Source organism: Gambusia affinis, linkage group LG15, assembly GCF_019740435.1.
Source record: "Gambusia affinis linkage group LG15, SWU_Gaff_1.0, whole genome shotgun sequence".
Taxonomy (NCBI): domain Eukaryota; kingdom Metazoa; phylum Chordata; class Actinopteri; order Cyprinodontiformes; family Poeciliidae; genus Gambusia; species Gambusia affinis.
The window spans coordinates 22,382,201-22,404,842 of NC_057882.1; the positions used below are offsets into that span (position 1 = coordinate 22,382,201).

A 22,642-nucleotide genomic window follows, 5' to 3' on the forward strand; every position below is an offset into this window, starting at 1 on the left:
CTTAATTGTTTGGAAAATATGTACGTATATAGGCTACATAGTTTATTTCTTGAAGAAAATGGACGAAACAATAACTTACAACTTACAAAACTTTACTTAATTTGATGTTACAAGTTCAAAAAGTGGGCAAAAAATAATCATTTTTACCAGAACGTCCTGTCTTCACACCGGACATTTGATGAACTAAACAACCCCCACCGCGTCCCGGCCGGTGTTCGGAATCACTTAAATCAAAGGAGGGTCTAACTTTACCAAAGTAATGCAAACATTTCAAAATGTCAAAAATAATTACAGATTTTGGTTCTAAACTAACTCGAGTACATTCTAAACTAAATTGATGTAAATATTTACAAAAATACGACATGCGATGTGTGGGCAGGAAGAATCTCCTGTAGCAGACTGTACTACAGCGATTCTGAAGAAGCATCTGACCAAAGACACTAGTGTGGCATAACAGGCTCATGAAGAGGATGATCAGATTTTTCTGGACTTTTTAAAGGATCTTCTGTGCTCAGTAATCTACAGATGTTCTCCATTCGTCTCCAGAACAGAACCACCCGTCTTTGGCAGCCATTTTGAAACCCTGGCCCTGATGCTGCCGCCCTATCAGATGGTGGCCGAAGAAATTGCAGCCTCCACAACAGACTTGTAGAAAACATGCATCATCTTCCTGCAATCTTGAGAAAGAAGTTAGTTGGCGAGTTGGTAAAAGAAGGAGGATTTTAAAACCCCTTACTATCTAGCAACAGTGGTGATAAAGGTACAATGACATTGGAGACGAAGTGACTTTTTTTGTGCAAAAATTGGAGGTTAGAGTCAGAGGTTAGGGTTGAGACGAAACTTAGGAAATAATTTACAATAACTTTATTGTTAAAAGAAACAAAAAAGAAAATACAAATTAAGAATATTGAATTTTTCCTGGTCGTTAGGGATTTTTTTTTTTGGGTAAAAGGAAAAGAAAAATCGGGGAGCAAAAACTTGAGTTTGCAACCCCAATTTTAAGAAACAATGGAGCAGCTGCTCCACTTTTGTCACATTTCAGGTGTAACTATATGAAATAGAACAGATTGGTCCATATCGAAATACATAACTCATGCTTTTAAAAACAAGAATGCTACACACATCTAACAAAGGCTTTATTGAACTCATAAAACCAAAGATTTTCACAGGTCATCTGAGGTTCCTCCACTTAAAAACCTCAATAAGGCCAAACTTCGCAGTAGTTTCTCAGTCAGCAGATCGTGAATATACTGAAAGGTTTGTGATTCCGCGTCCGCTCTTTCCTTTCTCCATTACACGCACTTGGCCGCGTCTGGCTGCTGATCTGGCTGCTGCCGCCGCGCGTAAATGGAATGCTTTTACGCACCGCGCGCGTTCACTTTAAAGGAGGTTTAATCGCTTTTTTTTTTCTTTTTTTTTGCCATTCCCGTGCCTCGCCTGGTGCTTAAGCAGGACTCCTGCGCTGGTGATGCGCCGAGGATGTGAGGGATGGATGCTGTAATGCCTCACAAAGCTAACACCAGAGGGTGGGGGTAAAAAGCGAGGCGTGCGTCACCGGCAACTAAACGCCAGAGGGACAGAGACATCAATAACATCGCGTTCATCAATAAGGGAACTGGATGGAGTTAGACGGTTTATTAAATAGGCCGCTCTCTGAATTTGAACGCTTTAATGTGATAACCCCCCAAGGAGAACAACTGAGGGAAGACTTTCTAGGACCTCCATCCTACCGCTCGGTGATGGCTATCAACACTGATGCCGCTTTCCAGAAGAGTGGCCTGGGCGAGAGGGAAGTCTCCAACCTAACCGACTTCCAGGACACCGAGAAGCTGCTGAGCAAAACCCCCGCCGAGCCGACCGGGGAGAGCAACCTCAAACCCTCCGACTCCTTCCCTCTGAACACCAGAGGCAGCGTCCGCTCCCTGAACGCGGAGCAGAACGGACGCAGGTCCCCGCTGAAGTCGGGCTCCATCGGGCAGCTGACGGCCCCACCCAGATCTACTTCCCGGCTCAGCCTGGGCCAGCTCTCCTCCCCGGTTCCACCGGGATCCGAGCCGTCCAGCTACCTCTGGCTGGCCGTGGTGTCCTGCTTCTGCCCTGGAGTGCCGTTCAATGTCTGCGCCTTGTGGTACGCGAATGTGGTGAGTGTTTGCAATCCTTTAACGACTTTCTTCAAGTTTATTCTAGTTTTTTTGGCACCACAGGTGGTTCTCCTCCAGCAGCGCATTTCAGTAATTAATGTTTGGTGAATTTTCCTTTCCCATCAGTCGAGGTCAGTTCTCCACACGGGAGATATCGAGGGAGCAAGAAAGTATGGGCGTCGATCAATGCTGCTCAGTGTTCTGGCGATGCTGACGGGTGTGGTTGTAATCATCTTCATAGTGCTTACAATAGGTATGAAGACAGGCCGAGTGCTGGCTCACTGTAGGATGACTTAAATGTTTAAGATATTTTCCTCTGTTCTCTTTCTCTTAGAGGCCCAACAATGAATCAAGGCGGATGGAAACAGTTTCCCTTAACTTCTCCAGATTGCACAGAGGAAAGAGGATCTCAGATTGAAGATGGAAGGAAGCACAAAATATGAGCTGAAAAAAGTCTGAAGGAATTCCAATGTGCACATTTTTTTTGTTCTGTTTTTCTGCTGTGGACCAAAAAAGAAAAAAAAAGTATGAAGAAAGATGGTGTGCGTCATTCGTCCTTTTCAGGAAACGCTCCTGCTTGATAACCCCACAAACTCAGGAATAAAGGAATGAGGATAAATCCTTTTAGAAACCAAACTAGAGGGACTTTAAGAGGAATTGAAGGACTCCCATAAGAACGAGTGTAATAGAGAGAGGATAAAGAAATGAAAGAAAACCCTGCCTGCTGTTTTAAAAAAAGAATCTGCTACAATCAACTGGACGTTTATGGCTGAGGGGGAAAAAATCTGTTTACAAAAAGTTTAAAATGGAGATGCACCGATAAGGATTTCTGTTTTCAGGTCTGAACTTTAGATTTTCTGCATTTTATTCCGCAGGTTCTTTGATATTTGTAATAGTTTTGACTCCTAAAACCTCGGCTTGGTTGGTTGATGCTTTCATAGCCACAACTTTCAACTTGTGGGCCAAATAACTGAATTAAAAGCAAAAATATATTTATCAAATTAAAAAAGGCAAAAATATTCCAACTAAATAAACCAGAAAAGTCATATTTTAATGAAACTGTATGATTTCAGGAATAGGCTTTATGTCACTTCTTTGAAAAACGTATTTAATGTAATGATTTGACTGTTCCTTCGGGTAAAATGGTTCTATTTACTATAAAATCGGAAAGGGGAAGGTGTCACGTCCAATATATTTCAGTATTTTTACGTTTTGTTGGTGAAAAACATTTTAAAACGTGTCCTGCGCACCAATATTGATTTTGAAACAGGGCCGCACAAAATCCTTCCAATGGCTGCAAACGGCTCCTGGACCTTATTTTGGACACTCTTGGTTAAAAAAGAGATTTAATAATAGGATTCAGATTTTTCCGTTTTCGACCTGTTGATTGGTGCATCTCTAGTTTAAAACATTTGAATCCTTCCTGCTGATCTAGATGATGTCCTGCTTCGCGTGCTAACTTGATAAGCTGTACTGACTTCCACATAGCTGTGTGAATGTTTACAATAATCTATAAACAATGAGACGGGGCGTTTCCCTTCATATGCACTCATGTTCGGACTCTGATGCTCATGTTTATACGTTCATACTGTACGACTGTGCCATAGTTCTGCATGGCTGAAATAAACTTGACTGAGCATGACGGATTTGAACGCTCACCACCTTTTAATTAAGAAAAATTTACATCAACAAAACATAATCCCAGGATAATATTTCTTTAAGCATTTATAGTGTAAACATCACAAGAAAACAACATTTAGCAGTTACTTCTCTCAGTTACAACACAGAGGAGCATGTAAATCTCTTGGCAACATCTGGTCTGAGTTACAGCAGATATTTAGTGGAAAGTGTAGAGCAGAAGGAGAATGGTGCAGATACCAATCACTCCACCCAGGATTAAAGAGTCCCTTCTCTTGCGCAGATCGATTTTTTGGATGAGGCTGTTGATAGCAGGGAAACGATCTGATGGAGAGGGGAATTGTGGTGAAGGAAAAATAATTAAGAGCCGAGCTGAGCCTGCCTTCCTCGCAGTAAGTAAGAGACAAAAAGCAGCAGGGAAAACGAAATCCATTAGTGGGATTTCTAATATAACCAGGCAAATACTAATAATAATTAAAAAAGCATTAATGGTAGCTAAGGATGCAGTTGTTATAGAAATGCTAAGACCACAAAGAGCTGAAATATGAATCTAACAGTGAGACAAAAGCAGAATCGATTTGAGCTAAAAGGATACTGGCCAAAGTTGTGACCCTGGTTTGAATGGACTTCAGCATCCCACGCTGAAATGTGATGTTCTCCTTTGTAGCCATGGCGATGCTGGAGGAAGAAGACAGACCAAGAGGGATCAGGAGCAGAAATGCAGAAACATATCTGCTTTTGTGATATCACGTTACGCCACATTTACTGTCTCAGTTAACGAGCTGAAAAGTACAAAAGTCGTCTTTAATCGACCAGAACGAGTGGGATTCCTCCTGCTGTGTGGGAGTGAAGCGGGCCGGATGCGGCTATAAAGCTTACCTTATTGCATTGTCGATGAGACTATTTGAGCTGCGAACATAAAAAGAAAAAAACAGGATTAAAAAGTCGAGCTCCATCTGACAAATTAAAGAGGCGGCTTCAACTTAAAATAACCTTCTGAGATGATTTCAAACACATTTTGGATGGCACATGCACACAGGCGGCCATTTTATTGGTTCTCCTGGTAAAATTGTACAAAAAACCCCCAAAAATGTAAGAAACTTTCCACCTTTACTTGTGTAACAAAGAAAAGCAAATCCATTATGTAGATATAAAAGTCTCAAACTAAAAAATAGACATTCAAGAAATTACTCAAGTAAGAGTAAAAAAAGTATTTACTAAAGGCTTTACTCAAGTACAGAGTAACTGATAATCAGACAGACCGAAGTATAAAATATAACTAATTATTACCTATCTAATGAACCAATTTGGGTTTTATTTGGACTGATGTTTAAAAACACCAAATGTTTGTTTTATTAAAAGAATACACATATCAAAAAGTTCATTATGTCACATAGAGGTTCAAAAAGTATTACAAACGTTTCACCAAACTTCACAGAGACCATAAAGTGTTTTTCCACATATTTACCTTTTGGTTTATATCAAAACACTGAATCCAAATAAACTTTCCACTCCTTCACTCAGCTCAGCGTTAGGCAGAACGTCACGCTGGTTTCTGAACATGTTCAAAAGGCGAACACTCAAATTATAACATTTTGTTTTTCAAATTAAATAACAAGCAGTTTCATTTAAAGTTCCTGCAGAGTTTAACAGGCTTCATGTTTATGTTTGTGATGGTAGAAATGCAATGTTTTTTTTTAAAGTAGGTAAAGGGCAAAAGCTTCGTAGTTCTTGAAAACTCACTGCAAAAATCACAAAGTCTTCTTTTTTTTGTCTAGTTTCTAGTACAAATATCTTAGTGCACTTGAAAAAAGACAAACATAACTTACAAGCAACTTCTCAGCAAAATATAGGAGCTTTTTAAAGTCAATAACTCATTAATATTGATGGAAAATACTTGTTTCATTGGCAGATTATTTCACTGATAGCAAGACATTTTCCTCATTTTAAAAGTGAAATAATCTTCCAATGGAAGCGTCACCTTTTCATCAATATTAAGGAATAATTTACTCTAAAGCTCATACACTTTGCTGAAAAGTTACTTATTAGTTCTCTTTTTGTTTTTTCAAGTGTATAAAAATATTTGCAATAGAAACTAGATGAAAAAAATCGTTGTTTTGTGTTTTAACAGGGACTTTATAATGGATTGGGACAGAAATTAAAACATTTTATTTTTAATGTCCAGATTGTGACTAATTAAACCAAAAGCAAAACATTTGTCACAAATCTACAGTAAGACCTTTTGTCATGAAATCTGAACTAATCTTGAATCCTGCAGGGCTGATTGCTGTTTAACGGAGGGATTCGGTCGATTAGCATCAGTTATTCTGTGTAACAGATCTTCTCTGGACACATCGGCGTTTCAGAGCAGTAGAGGGAAGACAGTGGACTTGAACACACTCATCCGTGTTTCAGCAGGCGGCCATTAGCTGCCCTGGTAAGTGACGGACTGAAAAATGAAGTGTTCGGTCCAGAGCTGAAAGAGGATGGAAAGGTAGCAGCGAGCATCCTGTCAGACTCCACTGGAGACCAAAAATCAATACAGAGCTTTATATTTTCTCCATCTATTCGTCTCCTCTGCTGTCCTCCGCATTACTGCCGAGCCTACATTAGCTGGCACAGAGTTCTGCTTTTAACATGATCCAATTTTTCTTGATTTACTCAAATTCTGCAGCAGGAAAACTGGTTGAACAGAACCTTGCCTAATAAATTAGCATATATTTTTCAGTTTTTCTTCAAATGATCTGTGTAAACATGGAGATATTTCTCTTACTTCTGCTCTGAAATAACCCCACCAACCTCAGTACTGCGTGTGACGTATATCCCTTTATATGAGCGTGCAGCAGGTTGCAGCTTCATCATTATTACATCAGGCCAAATGGGTCAGAAGCAAAGCAGAAACTGGTATCAGTATCTATCTGCAGCCTGCAGGACAGCAAACCCAACCTGCCTGATGAAACCATCATATATATATACACACATATATATATACATATCTATCTATATCTATATTGATATATATGTGTAGATATATAGATGGATATAGATCTATATCTATATATAGGTATATATATTGACATTATAAAAGTGTCAATTTGCATTCACTAAATCGTTTTAGACTGTGGCAGGAAGCCGGAGCACCCGGGGAGAAACTTGCAAACTATTTATAAAGTTTAATTACAAAATTTATTTTTTATCTGCACCTAAAGAGAATTTAGAGAGACCAATTAGACAGACATGATTTTAGAGCGCCTGGAGAGAAACTTCAGACAAAAAACTGGTAAAATCTGTTCACTAGGGGTACAAAAGTTTCCAATACTTCCATTTAAAATCCCAATATAAAAACACGAAAACAGAACAAACCAATGCCAAGAGTGAAAAGTGTGGAATAACCAGCCCAGTAAGAAACAAGACACGGAAAAAACACCCAGCACAAACTAAACAAAAACAAAAGCACTGGCATAAAATCCTCCCAAAATGTTTCTTCTTCTATTCTGCTGTATATTTCAGGATCCCAGTCTTCTATCTGACTCAATCCCATTTCTGCTTCTTCAATATGGCCGCTTGTTTCGTCCTCTGTGCTATTCTGTTCATCCAAATTTAGAGGTTCTGGCTCCTCTCCAGAACTGTTGTCATCATTTTGGAGAGGAGGGCCAGGAGAAACCGTCACACTGGGTGTGTTTAGGTGGTCACTGTGGGGTTCTTTTGTATTCGCTTGCTTCTTGTAGACATAAATAAATCCCCTTTCATACATGTCCTCTCTGCAGGGTTTACCAGCAGTGAGGACATGTTCATCCACCACCTTCACAGTCTGTTGTCCCCGAATCAAATAAGTGTAGAAATGAGCTGACTCAACATCTCCACAAATGACAGACGAAAGAGTGTACAACTCGGTTCCACTTTCTCCTGGAACCTCCATGGTGGGACTGGGAGTCACTGGATATCTTCTTTCAACCCACCGTGGCAGAAACAGGACGATCACGTTGTTGTTGCTGAGGACGTTTTTCCGATTTAAGCCGGACCTGCAGCTGGAACAATCAGGCTGGCCCCACAAATTTATCCAGTTATTAAAAAGTGAAGCGGTGTCGTTGAGTGAAGTCGAGGACGGAAGAACAACAATGGGGCTGTTATTCAGGAGCTGTAAAAACGATGTTCCACATCCGGTGCAGGTGTTTTTGCAGTACATTTCCCGATCTGTGCTGCCGCTGAACGAGTCGAGCCAAACTAGAACCGACTCCAGTAAACACGAGATTTCAAATTCTTTTCCCAACTCTGGTGACGGTTCTCTCTCCCGCAGTTCCATCAAAACTGGGGACATTTCTTCTGGGGAAAAGTAATATCCAGGGTGGTACACGGCAGTGTGGATCAGACTGGCACAGTTTGGGATTGACGAAGCCTCTTTGAACAGGTGTCTCTGGGCCAGACACAGTCTGGTGACGCTCAGGTTGAGAACGCTCTGAAAACCGGCATTCATCCAGCTGTTGTTGAAATAGTTCGCAAATCTACAGATGTCCTCCGTCTGTCTCATCCTGCTTTGTTCCTCATGTTCAACTTTCCCATCCGGGTCAGTTTGTTCCTGAGGAACAGTGCAGGAATAGTTTCCGAAGACTTTCCTCTCATCCTGAGAGACAACTACCCCGTCCGGGGTAGTTTTGTCTTTAGGAAACACGAAAGAACCATCGTTAGCTGGAGTTTCACTGCTCTGATTTAAGGGGATAAAGCAGATGAGATTAACAAAATGAAAAAAAGAAATGAAATGATCTATGCGGTTTGTCTTCAAGCAGCGAAAAGGTGCATAGACTCTGCAGTCACAGTGATGTAGCCTATAATTTATTAAATGATAACCTGATAAAGAAAAACCCACTTTGAAATATATATTTCAGGACTGTCAGCGTTAATGCACCAATACAAGCGATGAATGATCTGAAAAGTTTAACTCGTTAATGTTCCTTCCACTGAAGCACCAATTTACTGTTAACAAAATGACTCATTTTAAACCGACTTGAATATAAATCATAGAAAACCAGCGTGAGACAATAAAAGGCTTTCTGAAACGGTTTAATGGTTCCGTAAGTAAACTTATGGCGTTAAAACTAACCATTAAAAAACTAAACTTGCTGCTTATGACGCTAGCGCAGTTCCAGAGTGGATCTTTACATCACTTCCTATGACTTCATATATTTTGATTTTCTGTTACAAAGGTCACTGATTGGAGATGGAAATATTAACTGAAGGGTTGTGGTTTACTGTACTACCAGAGTGTAAGTCACATATTCTGTAATGATTAATAATAATGGATAATTGTTTGTCTATTCTTATTCTAGAGATTCTATGAAATGTAAAAACTAATTCATTGGGTTTTTCTGTCATCTTTTTTAATAAATTGATCAAGTTTTTTTCATTGGACATTGAAAACAAAATGTAAAGCATTTTGAAATGCCTTGCTGCTGAAATGTGCTATACAAATAAAATTTGATTGATTGATTGATAGTGTGAACTATTGCATCAGGTTGTCGATGTTCCATCTTCTCTATTTAAATCTAATGATTACTGAAGGGCAATATGGTTTACAGACTTCATAATCTGCACTCTTTTGGTTGAATGCAGTATTTATTTACACTTTGGTGTTTTTATTCAAGTACATTTTGTTAGAGGAGACTGAGAATCCATTTTATTTTTGTTTTTGGTTGTTTTGTTTATTTTATCAGTTCCAGTTGTAAGTGTTCTTTTGAAAATAAAGTGCATCTACATTCAAACAATACTATCGTCTATCGCAATAGTTTTTGAGACAATTAATCGCTCAGCAAAATTTGCTATCGTGACAGGCCTGATCATGTGACAAGTTAACAGAAATGTTGCTGATGTATTTTAACAACTCACATATGCATAACTGTTAGCTTCCCATTGTTATACTCACATTGTCTGCCAATTGCTTAAAGACAAACATTAGAATAAACCAAACATTAAATGCTACAACAATGAAAATGTACTGATAGGAGTTTTTCCTTCCAATTACCTTTCTATAACTGTGCTTAAATATAATACTCTGTGGATAATCACCTTCTAATGTCAAGTCAACAATTGTGATTATGTTTAATATTTAAAGGTCTCAATAATCTACATGTGGCCAGTCGGGCAGTCTGTGTTCATACACAAATCAGAGCCATCCAGCTGCTCCAGTTCGGACTTTGTTGTGCTGCCCGGCTCCTTTTATCTCAGAACGCATTACGCTGCTGACTTGGCCACTCCTTTGTTTTGTTTTGCGATTCACTACCTTCATCTGAGAATGGAGGAGCTTCTAAAGAGACGACATCTGTGTTTGCAGAGCAAACAAGAGACTAAGAAGTGGCAGAGCAGGCAGCTAACAGGCGAGTCAAAACTGACCGCCCACCGCTGTGTGTCCAGTATAATATCAACTTTCACTGCTATGCAGATGATACCCAGCTCTGCTTTTGAATGAGTGAAGAGTTTGAATGAGATTAAATTGACACTTTTCTTGATGCTAGATTAATTAACTTGAATATAGTCCTTACAATGAACAAAAATGGAGGAATTTAGAGTGCAAATTAGCTAAATTATGCATAAATTTAACAACTAGGCAGAAGTGGTGTGTGATCGTTGAAAAAAATCAAACTGGATTAATACCAGCAGCAGTTTAACATTAATCTAAAACTGGGAGAATCCATCAATTCTTTACATTCAAAAACTTAAAAAAAAAACAAAAAAACTCTACTAATCCCAAAAGAAAAGTAAATGTTGTTGTAACTCATATTAATTCAAATTCTTCAGAGTTATTGTAGATTGTTTCTTCACTGTTCACCTCACAATAAAGCATAAGTTCAAAAATATTGTTCAATATATACATTTAAATGAGACTCACAATTTAAAAAATGTTCTTTTACTTTTTAAAATGAATGGGAAATTACATCTGATATACTGTAGAGAAGAAAGAAAAGTTTGTTTTGCACCTCAAAACATTATTTTCTTTTTTAATCTGAAAAAGAGAGAGAAATATTGGATTTCCCAAAGCGTTCTTACTTCCTCAGATGTTCATGTTCCTTTAGAAAAAGTTCAGACCTCCTGTTATTCACTCCTGAGCCGTTTTTGTAGGATCTGATGGGAAAAATGAAGCAGAAACACTTATTATGAGAAACTAGAAGTAAAACAGCAAACAATATTTTTCAATATATGAAAATTTAAATAATTCATATGATTGACGCACAAAAAAACCCTAAATCAAGCAAAATTATTTTTTTTCCAAATCAGTTTCTTTCAATAAAAAAACATATTAAACTTTAACAAAAACTGCAGGTGTGTGTCTGTTCAGTGGGTATTTTACTCAAGTCAAAGTAACAATACTTCATTATAAATAAAACGTATACGGTTTTTAAAGATGTTAATCAAGTAAATGTTACTGAGTGAATGTAACTAGTTACTACTCAACTCTGTTAGTTGGATTAGAAACTTTAGAAATACAAAGAAAATCAGAAGAAATTCTGATAAAGACAATAAAGTTTGAAATGACTGAAATCAATTCTGCCTTATTAGACCATAAAATTGTGGGAAAATTGAAAATTTGTGAAATCCAACCTCAAAATAAAAAAAGATATTAGCTCTAAACCTTAGAAAGATTCAACAGAAGTTTTTAAAACCATTATTTATCGTTTTTAGTGATTTTCTCTGCTTCAATCTCTTATTTACACCATCCGCCTTATATCTGGAGCAATAATCTATTCAATTCATTATCTATTATCTGCTTAGTTCCCACACATCTCACCACCTTTCTCTATGGGAATAATAAAAATTCACTTTCTTCCCTTCAGCTTCAAATCAGGGCTCATTTCTTCTCCCTCCATCTGTCCGTCCTCCTCTCCCTCTCCTACTCTGATGCAGCATTTCTCCGGACCGGGCCGGCCACATGTTACCACTCTCCCTCATCTTGGGCTGAATGAAAGCCTTGTGGTTTGATTTACTGTGGAAGGCACTTAGGAAAAGAGATTCCCCAGAGAAGGGGAGGAAAACGGACAGTGAGAGGGAGATACAGATCCAGGGAGGAGGAAGCCGTAATGAAAGGAGTTGCCTCTTATTAGAGTATGAAAGATGATAGTAGGACTGGTGGATGGTACAGAAAGAAGCTGCACATCTCTGCCCCCTGCAGGTTGAGAATAAAACTACCAGATTCCACTTAGAACATTTCAATAGTCAAAAAATTAAAAGAAAAACGAAACAGGAAAAGGAATGGATACCACAAGACCGAGGTGTGAAGAAAATAACCACAAGGTAAGCCTTTAACTGTCAGGATTTTGAAAATATTTACGTTTGAAAGCAACATAAATAACAAAGTGAATTTATAAATCTGCTTCATAAAAGTTGCAATTTATAGTTTCTTTAAAACAATTTTTCTGTATATTTGTTGAAGCTGTTGTTATGACTGAACAGTTTGTTATGAGACAGATAATCTCTAAAATAAAAGATCTAGCTCTTCTGTCTAACTAGAAACAACCAATCAGAGCCAGGAGGCGGGTCCTAGCGTTGTCAATCACAATCTTGTGTGGCGCTGCTCATCCATGCTGACAGAGGAAACCGCTGCAGCTTTTCTATGTCAGCAGACCCTGTTGTGAATACTAAGGCTATATAGCATAGGATAAACAGTTTTCCTGAACGGCAAGTTATTTCTAAGCCATTGTCAAATTTAGCAGCGAATACATGAGATTGATTGACAGCGCTAAGTCCCTGCTCCTGGCTTTGATTGGTTGTTTTTGGTAAGAGACATTAATGGTAGTTCAGGGAGGAGGTGGAGGAAATCGATCTATTCACAGATTATCTGTCTCATAATAAACATGGTGACAGTTTTAAAATCTATTCTTTATAAAAGTTACATACTAAACCTTTAATGTTATATGGTATCTGAATTATACATAATTTGTGTTTATGTGCCTATGTGTGGATTTGCTCACTCAATGTCTCTGTGAACAGAGCCCAGCAGGTCCTCCCGCTCTCGAAGGCTCAGGAAGTTGCTTTTAGTTTTGTAAAACTCGTGTGTGTAGTCCTACAGAAAAAAACAAACTTTATTACAGTTATAATGAGAAATCTTACACCAGAAATCCTTCAAAAGCAGAACCGTTCAGCAGTAAGTACCTGTAAAATGTCTCTGTGTCTCTGCAAGGTGTGCATTAAAGCTGCGTTATGCGACAAAGCTCCAGGTGTGTTGGTGCATTCGGCCATTTTGTCATTGACCGCCGAAAGCTGCAAACAAATTTTGAATAAGAGTAAAATATAAATAATTTAACAAGTTAAATAAGATGGATGAAAATTAACTACACTTAATTCAAACATCTATTCTCCTAATAATCTTAAAACAAAATCCTGAAAATCGTTTTCATTTTAGCGTTTACTGACAAAACGGTATGGATGTAACCTACTTTAGACAAGAGCTGCTCCACTTCGGAGGTCATGGCCACCAGCATGTTGTCTTGGAACGGCCCAAAAGACTCTGACCTGATTCAAGGACGAAAACAGGAAGGTCGTAAAATTATGTCATTATCTGTAAAGTTAATGACTTTAAATTAGTGTATTTATTTACTAACAAACTGTGCTGAATTTGTGTTTTTAGATGTTTTTCCTCAAATGTTTCTTAGGTTAACCTGAGGTTTAATTCCTCACATTTCATTAACTTTAGAGAATTTTCAGGAGACCTGATGAGTCTTTCCTGAGAGGCAGAGGAATGTTTCTCCTTTAGATTTCTGATATCAGCCTCATTTTATGGCAAGATTCAATGACATTTTTGCCTGTGAATCACTTTAATAATCCAGCTCTTCTAATTTAGTACACCTAATTTATTACTTTCCCCTAAATCAACATGAAATCATTGAAATACTGTCAACAGGTCAATTTGTGGTAAATCAGGATTTTGAAACCTAAGATGACTGATTGTGGTTTAACTGGTCAATTTTTACTGCAACCTAAAATCAATGCAAACTGACACTGTAAAAACTAAAACAGTAAAGTTTGTAAAAGAATGTAACTCATCTCTGTCTCTGGAAACACTAGTGGAACACAAAACATCTGATTCTACTCATCAAATTCAAATATACTTGCTGCATGGTGTCACGGAAACATGTTAAAAGGTTCATTGTTCATTTGGTAAAAATATAAACACATACATCTTTTTAAAAATTACACTTTGTGCATTATAAATAACAATATGTTTTGCAACTACCTGCACTCTCTTTCCTGCTGGTCATGGCTGCCACGGTAACTTGTGCAGAGTTTACTGAATGAGACCAACTTGAGGTCCAGCTCATTCTCCAGCTGTCTGGCCTGCTTCCGTAAATCTGAGGGAAGAAACAGAGAAACACGCTGGTGAAAACACAGGGTAATATAAAGCCATCTGAAGAATACCGGTGCAATACAACATAAGGGAGATGAATTAGGTACAGAAATACATCAAACATTAATAAAATTATATTTTCCTAGTACTTACATACCAAACATCAGCTGACTTGATTCATGAGTACATGGTTTTCTAGCTTGAGCACATTTTTAGCCTAATTTCAGAATTAGCTATACGGTTTACACACAAAATATTACCATATTTCATGGTGAACTTTTGTATGTTGCTGCCTTACTGGTGAAACTATAATTCCTTACAGTAATAAACATGACAACTCGGCACCAGAAAATAGTTTTATAAATGGATCTGAACGACAAACACTGCAAAATAAAAGTCTGCATTATCACAATGTCAAAGGATTCATTGGGGTCCATAAATACCGAGTGATACTGTATGTAATTAGATTATCTCTACATCCTAAAAAAAGGGTTTGTTTACCCAAACATGATTCAAAACAACCTTAAACAATAATGAATATTTTCTGTGACCTCTTTAAAGCCAGAGTTAACCAGCCTTCTGCTTAAATTTTAAGTCTTAGATTAATAAAAACATGTAGTGATGCAACAGATCCACTATTAAAGTTTGTTTCAGACTAATGGCCTTAAATGTGTTGTAACAAAGCTTCCGTTGTTATTGGTTTGTTTTAATTTCTGCCATTTTTATTAAATTCCATCGTTTACAAGCAGATTAGCAGATACTATCCAAATTAAATTAACAAAGTAGAGCCGATTCAGTTTTTCGATACAAACCTTCTAACTTCGACGTTAACAGCCAGATGCTAACAAGTTAGCTTTGGAAATAATTAAAACATCTATTTTGCGCAGGCGACAACTTTATTCGCGTCGTGTGATGTGAGTCGATAAATATAAGTGACCCGAATTTACAAAGAGTAGCAAGGACAGGTATGAGTCGAGAGTTGTTTTATTTTTATTTCTGTAACATGTCTTACCTTCCCAGTAGTTGCTGCTGGTTCCCATGACTGTTGTTGACATGTCATCAACGGCCGTAAGGGAGAAGTAACTGTCGCACTTCTTCCGTGACCCACTGTGCCCCCTAGTGGCAAATACACGACTTAAACATTTTCTTACGTTTTACTTCTGGTTTTTCCTTTTCATGTGTAAACAAAGATGTCTTAGAAAAGGGGGAAAAAAATCTATTCTTCACTATCTGTTTTTTGCTCATTTTAATAATAATAATAATAATAATAATAATAATAATAATAATAATAATAATAATAATAATAATAATAATAATAATAATAATAATAATAATAATAATAATAATAATAATAATAGTCATTATTTTAATACAATATTTATGACAATACAATGTTTATGTTACATTTTACTCCACATTTTGATACATTGTTTGTGATTTAAAAAAATTATAATACATTTTGCTCCAAATTAAACTGCAGCCTGTGGCATTGGACTTGAGGCAGTCCAGGTTGCTATATTTGTATATTTACCACAAATATTTCTACCTATATTTGTGTTGTATTTAGCATGTTGTCTCTAATTTCCTCACTAAAAACTGACAAATTATCTGTGGGCTTTAAGCTAAACTAACTTCAGGCTAAGCTAAAGTTAAAACATGCTGAACCAACACCAGCAGATGGCATGACTCCCCAAAGCATTACTAACTGTGGAAACTTTACTTTTTAAAAATCCAGAGTCAGGAGAGTCTTTTCTTCTGACTTTGACTTTGATTTCCCAATGAAACTCAAAATTTATTAGTCTGGTAAGAGGACTTTTGTTCCCCTGAATAACTATCAAGTTTCCCGCGCAATGGCGTTAGCCATAACTCGATTTTTATGTGACAAAAAAAAGTGTTTTTTATAAAGTAATCTCATATTATATTTAAATTTTTTGTAATAAATTGAATTATGAGTTTAGCTGTAAGCAATAATCTTCAAAATGAAGAAAATTAAGCTGGAAATACATAATTCTGTCTGTGTGTAGCAAATATATAATTCCCTTTTTTAAATTTAATTACTAACTAAATATTCAGTGTTATTCGTAGTATTATGTAGAATTCCTCCCTCCTCCAATTTTGGACTTTAAATTTAGGAAAACCCAAAAATTTGTATGGTGCAACAATTTTTTATGTTAATTTATTTTGGAGAAACCACACACATTAAATGTGATGGTTTAAATATGAGTTTTAGGGTTTAAAGAAGGAAATTTACATGTATCGTGCCTGACGAATTCATTAAATAATATTAAAACATTGTTGTTTAGTTTATTAAAGCAGCAGTGTCAAAAAATCAGCACAGAGAAGGAAAAAAGAAAACATGCAAATACATCATTGTCATGAATCTGTCTGTTTCTTTGCTCATTTTCTTTATTTATTATCTTAAACACAGGCAGTCATTGATATCACATCGACACCCAGACTGGTGGTTGTTCATCCGTGGAGGAGAAGGAAAAGAGCAACTAACTTTGAAATGTTTTCATCACCAAGGTGGAGCATCCGTTCTTTTTGATTGATTTGTTTTCAAATCTGTCATTCCTAATGCCTGTCTTTCTTATAGCCTTCCTTTATTTATGTTGTCTCCTTTAAAACAAAAATAAAAGCAAATGTGCAGGAAACCACTGACGTCAGTAAGCACCTGAAGTTCAGTCCTTTGGTCCTGCTGTGACCGTCCGGATCAGCAGAGCTGAGGGAGTTGGAGGTTGTGGGACAGGAAGAAAAAAAGAAGGGATGGAAATGTATCAGGAAGAGAGGAAAAGGGAAGGAAAAAAGGTGGAGTGAGGGAAATCCTCTCCTTTCTCAGTGCTGGATCCTCCTGATGGACTGGATCTGGGGAGTCTGGGAGTGGGAGCCAAACTCACGGTAACATTTGTACTCTCCTCCGCGGCAGTCACACTCCATGATGTACTGGTGGCCGCGATATCCAGGGTACTGATAGCACACAAAGCTGCAAGGAAACACCAAAACAGGACATTGAAACTTTCACAGAGGGAATTTTGTTTTCTCTTCTGATGTGCAACAAGGGTAAGTTTTAATGCATTATTCAGCATCCACAACCTTTCATCTGATACAATAATCTGATTTTTAGCAGAAAAGTAGGTCTTTCTGATTTTAGTTTCATGCATCCAGAAACCTGAGTTGATACTGAATAAATATACTAGCATTAAGTCAATACAAAACAAAACAACGGGTTACTCTTCAAAATTTATCACAGTAGAAATTTAATAAAAAAAAAAAAAACACAGTTAGAAACAAACAAGGCTTGGTTATTCCACCAAGCCTTGTGTTTGTTTCAATAAAACTTAAAAACAATGTGAAAGTCAAATTACAAATGCAATCATGTCTTTCAGTATTTGTAATATTGACAGGCATAATGCACTTTATAATGGGCAATAAAGTGTTCATACGGAAATGTTACAGTGATTTTGCTGTTTATTTACTGTTTTATTTACTGCTTTTGTTTGCATAGCAACTTGCAAAATGACAACAGATGAAAATCTACTCAAATCTGACATGTACATGTAAAATTTTAGAAATGTCTCTGTTGTAATAAATTCAATTTCATCACTGTAAACACAGCATTTGCATAGTATTGCATAAGATTCAGTAATGCTAGCACTGAGTCATGCTGTTGATCAGCCCGTCTAAAAAACACAACATAATAATCAAATTGTGATCAGATGTGCAACAGAGCAGAGATCTTCCACTATGTTTTGAGCTAAATTAATTCTTGTTTATGTCTAAATATAGTTTTATTTTACAAAACATGAGTTCGATGAATCAGAAAATGTCTTTTTGTAACTGTAAATGCAGCCATTGCATTGAAAATCTCCTGGTTATTCCACCAAATCTGAACTCTTCCTGAGTTAAAACATTTATACTGTTGTTTCTAAATTAATGTTAATCTGTTTTCTTTGCATTTCTTGAGGTCTGAATGCACTGCATCTTTTTCACTATATTAGCCATTTCTCATTTTCTGCAAATAGAAACTACATTTTTGCTTGGAATTTTGCAGACATGTTGTCAGTAGTTCATAGAACAAAAAAAAAAAAAAAACAATGTTCATTTTACTCAAATTTATAACTATAAAAAATAAGTGTTTGTTTCTTTTTTTATCTATTACGGTATTTTTTCTTTTCTTTTATATTGCTCAAAGTAAAGCAAAAAAAAAATAAAAAATCTCATTCTTGTTTTGGGCCACATCAAGATTATAAATGTGGCAGAATGTATTGACAAAACTGTTAAAAGATTAATAAAAATTGTCTCTGCGTTCAATGAATACTTCTTACAAGGAAAAAATAAATTTGAAAATTTTTCACACTGATGTAATCTGACAGATTACAGATTAAAAACTGCTTTGATTTGATTGATAGTATAATATTTAAGCACACAAAGGTTATTTTGAAGAGCTGGAATTTGACAAATGCAATAAAGTAACAAAGATGGACTATTTTAATATGATTAATAATCTTTATACTGTTCTGCTTCGCTGATCTAACCTCCTCAGTCTTTATTGAACTGATCAACTTGTATTTCTTTTGCATATCTATAGTTCATCAGGAGAAAGAACTCACGCTCCACAGTGGATCTGCATGGATCCGACCTCGTTGTTCATCCAGCCCATGGCCTGCAGGGACGGGTAGTCGTCACACAGCTCAAACTGACGCCCCATCATGTTCTCCATCTCAAAGATGGTCATGCGGGACTCCTTGTGGTTCTGCAGAGGAAAAGCAGCTTCATTGCAGCTGGTGCTGGTGCTACAAAAGGTTCAGTTGTACAACTTTTTGGACCTACAGCACAGCAGATGGGCCTGAAAGAAATCATCCTCTCAATGCGATAGGAGTTGCTGCCGCTGTAGGCCTCGAAGCGAGGGTAATCACCCTTCTCCAGCACAAACTGCTGGCCACAGAAGCTGGAGTGCTCATAGCCGACCCAGCTGTGGGTCAAACACCGGGGAAACATATAACCAGCAAACTCTTTCCAGAAATACGTTAAAAAAAAAAATCAAAAGAAAGCCTGAATGGATACGTACGCGCCACACTCCACCTTCAGGGAGCGGATGTTCTCCATCCCGCACTCCATGATGTTCTGGCAGCAGGCGGTGAACTCCATGCGCCTGCCTTGGAAGTACTCCTGATCGTAGACGGTGATCTGCAGAGCACAAACGGATCGGTCATGATGCATGAGGCTGAAGATGTGGGTGGGAAGTACAGCGTGGAGCTCACCTTCCAAGGGCCCATGGGCATAGGGTTTGTCAGAGCCATTGTGTCCTTTTCTTCAGCTGTACCTGTCAGGAAAACACACCAGCAGTCAGGATATTAACGGCATAAGATGCTCACAGAAGCTCTGTTCTCCAGCTTCCTTGTTTTTCTTCCTTTTCGTCTGTGTTTAACTTTCTGTTTCAAATGACAATCAGCTTGAGCTGCTTTTCTGTTTGATAAATCACATCGATGCCCACGGACATTTAAAATGTTTTGCATTGTTTGTATCTACTTTGACCTACCCAAACTGATGAGCTGTGTGGTGCAGGGTTCCAGTCTGCAGCAGCAGTGCGTATTGGGGTATATATACACCCACGGGTTGCAGGGGTCGGGGCTCGGCACGCCTGCGTTCCTGTCAGCAGTTTGCTTTGTTTTGTTGTGAGGGCCACAGAGGGGTTAACGCACAGACACACTTTGATTCATGGAAACACAAAGAGGGCACACGGCTATACTGCGTTACATGGTAAATCTATACATTAGGTGAAAAAAAACAAGACAGGAGGCAGCTTTTCACAAAGGGATTTTTTATCAGATAGATCGGAGTGTTAAAACTGTTTTTAGGAAGTAAATTTGTAAATTCTAATTTGAGGATTCGTGCAATGTTTTTGGAAATGATTGACGACCTTCATATCATATTGGAAATAAAATTAAGATGAGATATAAATACATTTTTATCCAATTTGTGGTGATTTTAATTCACTGGCAGCTTGTCGAAATTCTTTGCATCACTCAGTAAAATTTATTGAATTTTTTTGAGACCACTGCAATGAACCCCATTAAAAACTTCGTGGTTTTTCCACCAAATATCTGAACTCTGAACTCTTCCTGAGTTAAAACATTTGAATTGTTGTTTCTAAATAAATATGAACTTGCTTTCTTATTTGAGGTATAAAAGCACTGCCTTTTTTTTTTGTCATTTTCTGCAAATAAATAATAAATTTTTGCTTGGAATTTCAGAGACATGTCGTCAGTAGTTCATAGAATAAAAGAACAATGTTCATTTTACTCAAACATAAACCTATAAAAAGTAAAATCAGAGAATCATATAATTTTACGTGGTCTCTTACTTTTTCCAGCGCCGTATAGTAACTCTTGCAAAAGTTGTAAATTTTTTGTATTACACTCATAAAGTTTAATGTATCTTATTTGGGTTTCACGTGGAAAATACCAACACAAAGAAGATTCTGAATGTGAAATAGAAGAAGCATAATTTTAATTTGAATTTAAAGAGTAAATAAAATCTGTTGCGACCATTTGAAGTCAGATAATTTGTATAATTTGATCTTAGTTTGTGTCCAGCTAAAGAGGATTTTTAGAGATCATTAATGAACAAACTGCATCATGAAAACAAGGAACCTCACAGAAAGGTCAGAGTTCACAATTTCAAGGTCATAATAGAGCATCTGAGGTTTTTAATGTCTTGTTCAGTCTGCACAGTCGTGAATCTCTGTTGGGAGAACAACTATTAAATACATTTTTAGTTTAACTTTAAAAATGTGTCCCATACGGAAAAGCATAAACATAAGAAAAATTGAGGTTTGCCATAAACTTTGTAGAGAACATGGTAAAGAAGGTGATCTGCTCAGAAGATAAACTTTTCAAACAAATTTCAATAAAATGTGGTGGAAAACTAACAGAACATCCCCACAGTGAAACATGCAGAAATGTTTTTCTTCAGCAGGTAGGAGATAAATGTATGTAAAAAAATGGATGGAGATAAATGTCAGGCGATTCAGAAAAAAACAAAAAAAAACAATTTGAAGCTGCAGAAAACTGGACTGTGACGAAGACAACAATGCTAAACGTGCAGCCAGAAAATGTTCTGGTGCTAAAAAGGCTCATTTAAAGTCCAAAATCCAAAAAAATGACGTGACATTTGAAGTCCCATCTGATTGAGCTTGGACAATTTTGCAAAATGAAATAGAAAGAAATTTAAATTAAAGTTTCTTGATGTACAAAACTGATGAAAACTGAAAAGTGCCTCTAGAAATTATACACTAAGCAGAGATTAATACAAATGAATGCCATGCTTCTGAAAGATTTCTAATAAAATCCTAATAAAATGTGTGAAATGTGTTTTGTGACAAAAATGTTGGAAAATTTTAACCGTATGACTGCTTTTGCAATCCAACGCCTTCAATAAACCATTAAACTGATTCTTTAAATCAAAAATATGAACAATTTATTTTTTATCAGATTGTTCTGTCTATAGTTATTTAAAATTTGATTCATCTTGTCTCTTTTTTTAGCTAAAAGTTGTCACATGTGTTTTTGAATAATCAGCTCAGAAACATTGTCAGTGACTGAAATATCAAAAACTATATTTTCAAAAAATTATGAAATTAAGAGGTTTTGGCAAACTAGCTTGATTGAAACTGAGGTGAATGTGACTTTTAAATCCTGATTTATGAATGAAAATGTTTGCTTCTCTTTTGGGAATATTTGTGCCACTGAGTGACGAGCGGGACAGTGGGACTAAAAAGGCTTCACCGGCAGCTACGAGGTCACATTGATTTACTTTGTTTTCTGTTTTTCATCAAATAAATCAGGCAAAAACCCCACAAACTTCTACTTTTTACTGCATTTATTTCTGAAATAGCCTCAGAAGTTGAATTTGTTTTCTGTGGTTCGGCGTAAGCAGAACGAGTGTTTGGTAGGTGAGCTGACCCTCCTCTCTCTTCTTGCTGCCCTGAACAATAAACATTTAGGAATGGCTTCCTGAGGTCAGCACATTGTCCAGACTCCCCGTCTCTGCCTGTGTGTGTGAACATGTCTGTTTACGTGCCGGTCCATGTCGTGATCTGAACGCACAATTAGTGAGAGCAGCGCTTATGCTTTTATAATTTACGTCAAAATGTGATGTTTTTTTGGGGGGTTTTCAATCAAAGTGAATTTATGCGGGTCGAAGCGAGAGGCAGGACAGGGGTTGATGTATGTAGGGGTGTGTGTGTGTGTGTGTGTGTTTCTGCTGATGATAGCAGCAGCTCAGACGTGACAAAAGGACGAGCAGACTCAGCAGGGCCGTGTGAAGAGCCCACAGTGACCATATAGCCGACAGCCAGAGTGAAAATACAGAAATCCTATCTACATCACAAAACCTTGGTGTCTTCTTCAAACAGTGAGCCACACCTCATGAAAAACACGCTACATAAACTAAAAAACAAAAAAACAAAGCAAGAGGCTCCTTAAAACTTTGTTTTGTGAGTTTTACGTCTGAACAAAGACAGTTACAAAGT

The 22,642-nt window shown here is 37.1% G+C and overlaps 3 protein-coding genes across 3 annotated transcripts; 1 reads left to right on the forward strand and 2 right to left on the reverse strand.

Annotated features, from left to right (window-relative positions):
• Nucleotides 1–1,257: 1,257 nt before the first annotated feature.
• trarg1b (trafficking regulator of GLUT4 (SLC2A4) 1b) lies at nt 1,258–3,785 on the forward strand. Its single transcript, XM_044140904.1, has 3 exons — nt 1,258–2,141; nt 2,268–2,394; nt 2,476–3,785. Exons 1-3 carry the CDS (start codon nt 1,620–1,622, stop codon nt 2,487–2,489), a joined length of 663 nt encoding a protein of 220 aa, XP_043996839.1. The 5' UTR covers nt 1,258–1,619; the 3' UTR covers nt 2,490–3,785.
• Nucleotides 3,786–3,787: 2 nt separating this feature from the next.
• LOC122844983 (Golgi SNAP receptor complex member 1-like) lies at nt 3,788–15,213 on the reverse strand. The gene is made up of 9 exons (XM_044140902.1): nt 15,122–15,213; nt 13,999–14,113; nt 13,202–13,277; nt 12,918–13,025; nt 12,737–12,828; nt 10,818–10,892; nt 4,659–4,688; nt 4,375–4,457; nt 3,788–4,103 (listed from the first exon to the last, which is right to left on the reverse strand). The coding sequence occupies exons 1-9, from the start codon at nt 15,162–15,164 to the stop codon at nt 3,979–3,981; spliced, it is 747 nt and encodes a 248-aa protein (XP_043996837.1). The 5' UTR covers nt 15,165–15,213; the 3' UTR covers nt 3,788–3,978.
• Nucleotides 15,214–16,497: 1,284 nt separating this feature from the next.
• Nucleotides 16,498–19,951, reverse strand: cryba1b (crystallin, beta A1b). The gene is made up of 6 exons (XM_044140905.1): nt 19,649–19,951; nt 19,371–19,432; nt 19,178–19,296; nt 18,940–19,081; nt 18,720–18,862; nt 16,498–17,092 (listed from the first exon to the last, which is right to left on the reverse strand). The coding sequence occupies exons 2-6, from the start codon at nt 19,407–19,409 to the stop codon at nt 16,945–16,947; spliced, it is 591 nt and encodes a 196-aa protein (XP_043996840.1). The 5' UTR covers nt 19,410–19,432; nt 19,649–19,951; the 3' UTR covers nt 16,498–16,944.
• Nucleotides 19,952–22,642: the final 2,691 nt, after the last annotated feature.